This window comes from Limulus polyphemus, unplaced genomic scaffold (genome assembly GCF_000517525.1).
Source record: "Limulus polyphemus unplaced genomic scaffold, Limulus_polyphemus-2.1.2 Scaffold6853, whole genome shotgun sequence".
NCBI lineage: Eukaryota > Metazoa > Arthropoda > Merostomata > Xiphosura > Limulidae > Limulus > Limulus polyphemus.
Window position 1 is genome coordinate 15,543 of NW_013672463.1, and position 8,177 is coordinate 23,719.

Here is an 8,177-nt window from a genome sequence, read left to right on the forward strand (position 1 = left end):
ATTGCCAGACACATCAGGAACTGTGTCGTTTCTAAGTGTGTTAGTAACCATAAAATAATCTATATAATAAACTATCTTTTTACTTTACTGAGTTATTGCCAGACACATCAGGAACTCTCTCGTGTCTCTCTAAGTGTGTTGGTAACCATAAAAATAATCTATATAATAAACTATCCTTTTACTTTACTGAGTTATTGTCAGACACATGAGGAACTGTGTCGTTTCTCTCTAAGTGTGTTAGTAACCATAAAATAATCTATATAATAAACTATCTTTTTACTTTACTGAGTTATTGCCAGACACATCAGGAACTCTCTCGTTTCTCTCTAAGTGTGTTAGTAACCATAAAAATAATCTATATAATAAACTATCTTTTTACTTTACTGAGTTATTGCCAGACACACGAGGAACTGTCTCGTGTCTCTCTAAGTGTTTGAATAACCATAGAATAAAAATGGACAAACGAAGCCATGTAAATATCTGTTTTCTAACCATCTAAACAAGTTGGAATATTTCAGCTACGTGTCTTAAATTTAATGGATTTATCTCGGTATGATGTGCAAGGAGACGAGAATTATCTTTAATTAAACATCATTTTAGGACATTAACATCCACGCAAGACCAACTGTATTCAAATGAATATAGTGTAGGAAACAATTTGAATGGTTGATAACTTCAAGTCAGTCATTTCGTTGTTCAGTAACATTCGATTTGTGAAATATTCACTATATTTAGGAACAACTGATAAATATCTGCATATCTCTTGCAGACAGAAGAGGCAGGAAATCACGCTTTGGGCAAAGTCTGATGCTGTGGAATTCGTATGGCAGACTTGGGAGGAGTCCGACAGCTGACTCCAACTCCCACCCAATCGCTTGTACCCTCCAATTTGAAGTTTGAGATAAGTACTGGTTCTCAGCTATTTTTTTAGCACCAATAAGTAACATGTGCTGCGTGGTTGTTAATTCTGTTGGGCGTAGCCTTTGCTTTAACTATTGTTTGATAGCTTGAGATTTATTGTAGTTTACGAAGACCTATAATCAATTTAAAAATTGTATCGGAAGATTTGTTTGTTTGTTGTTCAGCACAAAGCTATAAGATGGGCTAACTGTGCTCTGCCCATGCAGCTATCGAAATCCAATTTTTAGCGTTATAAGCCCTCAGACTTACTACCGAGCGTATCAGAAATGTGTTATTTCTGAGATTGATATCGTATCGTATTTAAATCTCATAAACTTTCACAGAGTTTTAGGTAACTTCCTTTTTTTTCTTTTCTTTTTAATTTGAAACTCAACAATTAAATGGAAATATTGATCGTTACCATGGCTACTGCATGCGGGACAATGGTTGTTCAGTGACGAGTCGCAAGTCAGTGGTTCTTGGATTTTTTAATCTAAATACATAGGACATTCAAGAAATTTCGATTTCAAAATGTGGTCGATGTGTCCTCTTTGGAGCTAGCAGGTCTTCCACGTTCATCAGTGAGAATACAATTCCAAAGAACAGTTATTTGACATCTTTATTAGCTTTCACATAAATAAAGTACATCAACGTTACATGGGCATAGAAGTAATATCAATATGTAGAAACTTTCTTTGTTTTATTAATTATTGTAGCAACTTACAAGGCTATTTCTGTATCACAGGAATGTGACATCTCCCTGGTGCACCAGTTTTTAAATTAGACATCAAACAAAGTGTTGTTTAGTAGTTGAAGCTGTATTTTAAAACTGGTAGATATACAGTTGACAAGGCGTAGGTTTTTCATATTTTTGACCAGAATAACGCTTTTAGTGTGATTACAAATGCAAAAACCGTTAGGTCTTTTTTGTTTAAGATTCTCTTTCCGGGTGACTAATGAAAGCGTAATTTTGACACCATTTTCAAAAGATATTTTTCTATAAGAATGTAATATAACAAACAAGACTGTATTGTTACTTGTTTTGGCGTTTTTTGTACAGTGACATAATTAAACACATCTTAGGTTGGCTGCTTATTAAACGCATGAAAAGTTGAAACCAGTAATTCAATATATAACATTCCTCGGAAGTCCAAACTATGCAATATATATAAGGTACAGAACTTTCCGGGGAGTCACGAAAACTTCCCGACTATTCACGAAGTACAGAATTTTCCGAAGAGTTATCGAAACTTCCCAACTATTCACACATCGATTCGAACCTCTGAAATATTTCTTTAGCGCACATTTTAAATAAAATATGTATTCATAAAAACAACTAGAAAAATGTGAATCTCCAAGGATTTTTTCATGATCGTATTAGATTTTTATTTCTTTAAAAGCTATTTGAAACCCACAGAAGGGAAACTGATAACAATATTTAAACACATATTTCAGAATATATGAAATTTAATAAATCAGTTATTTTCGTATTCGATGACCAGGAACCCACTTTGAGACTAATAATGGTTGGAGACGGCTTGAATGGGTAATGAATATACCTGATGATGACAAAACCTTGTCGAAACGTTGTACATTTGCTGTTATGTTAAACTTATATTAAAGTTCTTCTTCATTATCCATTCAAGCCGTCACCAACCATTATCAAGTAGTTATTTGTCATGGTTAATAAAAGTGTATTAAACATAACACACTGTTTTAAGTCAGAAAAGAAACACTTCATGCATTTACTACATTTTATAAGATCGTAGATGTTCGTTATTAACGCTCATATAAAACATCTCTGTATAGCGTTGCTTATCTATTCTGTTGTATATTTTTTTTTTTTGGCAAATACAAAAATATACTTGTTAAATTAGTTCCTGTGTTTCCTCACTATATTAAAAATAGAAATATCTCTTCTTTCAACAAACGAACATGACAAATTAATCATTTTGAAAGATATCCGATCTTCATGGAACGCCATCTGTAAACGAAGCCTCTTAAGTCATCATATTTGATTTACAATTTTTCCAACTAGATTTTATTTAACGAAGTTTAAGTTAGGGGGCTGCAGTATGAATTGTTCTAACTCTAAAAATTTCGAATCATTAAAGCGTAAATACTTTGATATTTCTATAATTTGCTAATCATTGAGGTTGAATTGCTGAAAAATTTTAGCAATTCACATGAGTGTACTGACTGTTTAAATATTTTTTCTATTTTTGCCTTGTCAAATGTTCTAATACCGTAGCGAAAACTATGCGTTCTATGGTAGAACGTCACGCCTCAAGTTCCTAACGGTCAGCTTGTTAAATAAATAGACACTAAAGAGTAGTAGCACGAAGGTTTAAAATTAAATACCTTATCATTGACACTACCAGATGGCGCTTATTATTATATGTAATTATAGTTATAATATCAGACATTTATTTAGTATAATCCAGTTATTATACATCCGTCAGTGGTATGTCTACGGACTTATAATGCTAGAAACCGGGTTTCGATACTCGTGGTGGGCAGAGCACAGATAGCCCAAACACACTATTAAAAATTATAATGAAAATGTGTTCAATGGTGTTAAGTACCAAAATATGGTCAAGACGTTTCGTGTGTCCGTCCTATTTATATTTTTATCGATACGGTACTTAGATTTCGAGAGTTTCTAGCCAATCACATTCAAGCGAAGTAAATAGCTATTCTTTTGTTTGTTTGTTGGGTTTCGCATAAACTACAGGAAAGCTATCTGCACTAGCCGTCCCTAATATTAAAGCGATAGACTAGAGGGAAGACAGCTATATATATTCAACATTACCCACCGCCAACTTTTGGGATATTCTTGTAAGACCGAATAGTGGGGTTTAACCGTCTCGGTGTTTAACGCACAAACGACCCCAACGTGTGGAGTCCGATTTTTTTTTTTCACTAACGGGACTCTAAACACGAATCTAAGGGGCACAGTCTAGCATGTTAAATACTGGGCCACATTCGGCCCTAAAGTATATAAAATTAGCTTCGTTAAGTGACGTAGTAGGGCGTGGAGGATAAAAATAAATAAATATACATACATATATATATAGATAGATAGTTAGAGAGAGATATCCAGAAAAATTTAGTTTTTTGGTCATGAATTATATATCACAAACAATAGAATTTGCACGTTTGTTCTCACACATTTTCAACTAGATACTGAATTATTCATTCAAAATATAGACATTTAAAACAACCCTGTAATACGTAGCATAAATATAGTCTGATGAAGTTGGAATTGTCATTTATTTTGTCCTACTTACAATAAAACTGACACACTAAAAAAAAAAGCCCTTACATTGTGCAAACATAGTTATAACTTATTATTATCTAAAAGCTAACAACACATTATAATTTTTTTTCACAAAGTATCTCAGTATTTTCTAAAGATGCATACTTGTTCAGATCTCTTCCATGAATCACTTGGACGAAAGTTACAGCCTTTAACACAACCACTGTAAACACTTGTACAATTACTCTGATGTATATACACCAACGATTTGTTTAATAGTTAATGGATTAGTCAAGTTATTTCAAACACTTAGCTTTAGTGCTACGATCATTTCAAACATTCGTGCAGTAAAAGTTAAATAACATTATATACCATCCATTAATACTTTTCTTTTTACTTCGGCTTATAACCGCCCAGTTTTAATGCTTCACTAAAATTTCTAGAAACATTTTAAATCGAGTACTCGAGAGATGGCACCACACGTTAAAAGGAACACGAATAGAAAATGGAATATAATATTTGTAAACAGGACTAGTTTGCATTACAATAACTTCTAGATACAAATTATGATTTCATTCCAGTGTTCGATTTTAAAGGAAATAATTAGGCATATGTCTCAAAGATACAGGTAGTTGTAATTTCCACACGGGCGATGACGTCATCACATCTTATCGTCACCAAATGCTTCATTTGAAAATACATTTTCTCTGGATGTCACTTCTGTGTTGCTTTGGTCGATAACAGTGTTCTCTTTCTGTGGCTGTTGTACGTATTTGTAGAAGTACGCCATGATGGCGAATACCAACATGACTGCGACCATTAAACTAGCAAACATTAAAAATTCAAACGACTGAAAGAAAAACAAAGAATAGATGATAAATATTAAGCAACACAGTTAATATCTTGTGCTAATCTGTTAAGTTGTTGTTATTAAGCAACACAGTTAATATCTTATACAAATCTGTTAAGTTGTTGTTATTAAGCAACACAGTTAATATCTTGTACTAATCTGTTAAGTTGTTGTTATTACGCAACACAGTTAATATCTTGTGCTAATCTGTTAAGTTGTTGTTATTAAGCAACACAGTTAATATCTTGTACTAATCTGTTAAGTTGTTGTTTATAAGCAGCACAGTTAATATCTTGTACTAATCTGTTAAGTTGTTGTTATTAAGCAACACAGTTAATATCTTATACTAATCTGTTAAATTGTTTATAAGCAGCACATTTAATATCTTGTACTAATCTGTTAAGTTGTTGTTATTAATCAACACAGTTAATATCTTGTACTAATCTGTTAAGTTGTTGTTATTAAGCAACACAGTTAATATCTTGTACTAATCTGTTAAGTTGTTGTTATTAAGCAACACTGTTAATATCTTGTACTAATGTGTTAAGTTGTTGTTATTAAGCAACACAGTTAATATCTTGTACTAATCTGTTAAGTTGTTGTTATTAAGCAGCACAGTTAATATCTTATACTAATCTGTTAAGTTGTTGTTATTAAGCAACACTGTTAATATCTTGTACTAATGTGTTAAGTTGTTGTTATTAAGCAACACAGTTAATATATTATACTAATCTGTTAAGTTGTTGTTATTAAGCAACACAATTAATATCTTGTACTAATCTGTTAAGTTGTTGTTATTAAGCGATTAGTACAAGATATTAACTGTGTTGCTTAATAACAACAACTTAACAGATTAGTACAAGATATTAACTGTGTTGCTTAAGAACAACAACTTAACAGATTAGTATAAGATATTAACTGTGTTGATTAATAACAACAACTTAACAGATTAGTACAAGATATTAACTGTGCTGCTTAAGAACAACAACTTAACAGATTAGTACAAGATATTAACTGTGTTTTTAAGCAACACAGTTAATATCTTGTACTAATCTGTTAAGTTGTTGTTCTTAAGCAACACAGTTAATATATTGTACTAATCTGTTAAGTTGTTGTTATTAAGCAACACAGTTAATATATTATACTAACCTGTTAAGTTGTTGTTCTTAAGCAACACAGTTAATATATTATATTAATCTGTTAAGTTGTTGTTATTAAGCAGCACAGTTAATATCTTATACTAATCTGTTAAGTTGTTGTTATTAAGCAACACTGTTAATATCTTGTACTAATGTGTTAAGTTGTTGTTATTTAGCAACACAGTTAATATATTATACTAATGTGTTAAGTTGTTGTTATTTAGCAACACAGTTAATATATTATACTAATGTGTTAAGTTGTTGTTCTTAGTTCACTCTACAAAGCAATTAAAGACTTAGATAATGTTTAGGTTTTCTAAATAAACGTTTAAATTACATATGGTAGCATCTTTTATGAAAGAGTTGGTTAGTTTGTTTAGAATTTTCGTGCAAAGCTACGTTAGGCCTATCTGGGCATAGACGTGCCTAAATTCTGAACGAATAGACTTGAGGGAAGGTAGCTAGTAAACAGCACCCACCACCAATCCTTGGGATACTATTATACGGCCGAGTAAGGGGTTTAGTTTTGGTTTTCAATTTCGCGCAAAGCTACACGAGAGCTATCTGCGATAGCTGTCTCTAATTCAGCAATGTAATACTAGAGGGAAGGTAGCTATCACCACCCACCGCCAACTCTTCGGCTACTAAATAATGGGATTGACCGTCACTTTATAACGCCCCCACGACTGAATGAGCGAGCATGTTTGGTGGGACGGGGGTTCGAACCCGCGACCCTCAGATTGCGAGTCTGAGTCATGCCTTGACCCCGAGTAATGGGATTAGACCCTCACTATCATAGGGTGATTTCGGCCCCAAATTGCGGCGTGACCTGCGTTTCTGCAATAACAGCTTGCGATTCCTAAACCCTCGGATTCACAGTATGGGCACCCTAAAATCTAGGCTACACGCGGCCACAATCTACACACTGTAAAGTAGTAAGTAGCAGAAATATATTACATTACATTTAACGTAATGAAAATTTACCAAAACGATACAATTTATACAAAATGAACCAGAAACTTGTAACTGTATGTCTTTCTTGTAAATACGAGTCAATAATTGAAAAAAAAATTATTAAACACCTAATAAAAAAAAGGTATTTCTCCAAAACTTACCTGTCGGTGGAACAGCTGTAGCTTAGCAACGATTACTACAATCAAGTTTCCAAAAGCCACGGTTAAAAGCCACGCAGCCTGCAGCACGGACTTCATGGATGCTGGAGCCTAGGAACGAGAGTTGGTTCGATCAAAATAGTACTACTAACAATAACACAAATATAACAAAACATTCCCACGCGCGTGTATGTTATTCAGAGTCAATTGGTGTTACAAATGTTTAGTGATGAACTTTTAAAACATCCCAACGACGAACAGTAATATCAAACCGCTAATGTCAGACGTCCTCCATCTTCAAATGTATTCATTTCCTGCTCTTGAATCACGATTCGACATCACTTAACTCATGACAAATCGTCAAAGTACGTTTTAGACAGGCCAGTACGCAGAATGTTTAAAAGGGGGGGGGGAGTAGGTTCTAATTTGTGAGAGGGAAAGTTAACACGTATTGTGCAAATGCTACTGAGCTCTGGGGGCATGCGATTATTTCAAGCCAAAAGTGTTTATGCTTCATCAGAAGAATGTAGACTATGTACAAAATGTTGAATACCACAAGCAGCTGCGCAATAACTATATAAACATAATTTCTTTACGTCACAAAAATATGGGTTCGACCGATCCCCCTCGAACCTCCCCCTTACATATACAATATTCAAATTGTACACGTACATTTACTTGGATATATAAATCAATGGCACTACTGTACAATATTCAAATTGTACATGTAAATTTACTTGGATATATAAATCAATGGCACCACCGTACAATATACAAATTGTACACGTACATTTACTTGGATATATAAATCAATGGCACCACTAATTTGTATATTGTACAAGTAAATGTACATGTAGATTGATTTATATATCCAATTTGTATATTGTACAGTGGTGCCGGTACACGTACATTTACTT

General features: G+C 33.3%; 1 protein-coding gene across 1 annotated transcript in view; it reads right to left on the reverse strand.

Moving 5' to 3' along the window:
- Positions 1-1,505: 1,505 nt before the first annotated feature.
- LOC106474127 (solute carrier family 15 member 1-like) overlaps positions 1,506-8,177 on the reverse strand; it is a 25,689-nt gene continuing 19,017 nt past the window's right edge. Inside the window, exons 9-10 of the mRNA XM_013934818.2 lie at positions 7,264-7,371; positions 1,506-5,009 (exon numbers count right to left, since the gene is read on the reverse strand). Coding sequence (XP_013790272.2) covers positions 4,821-5,009; positions 7,264-7,371 — 297 coding nt within the window. The 3' untranslated portion in view covers positions 1,506-4,820. The remainder of the gene's footprint in view (positions 5,010-7,263; positions 7,372-8,177) is intronic.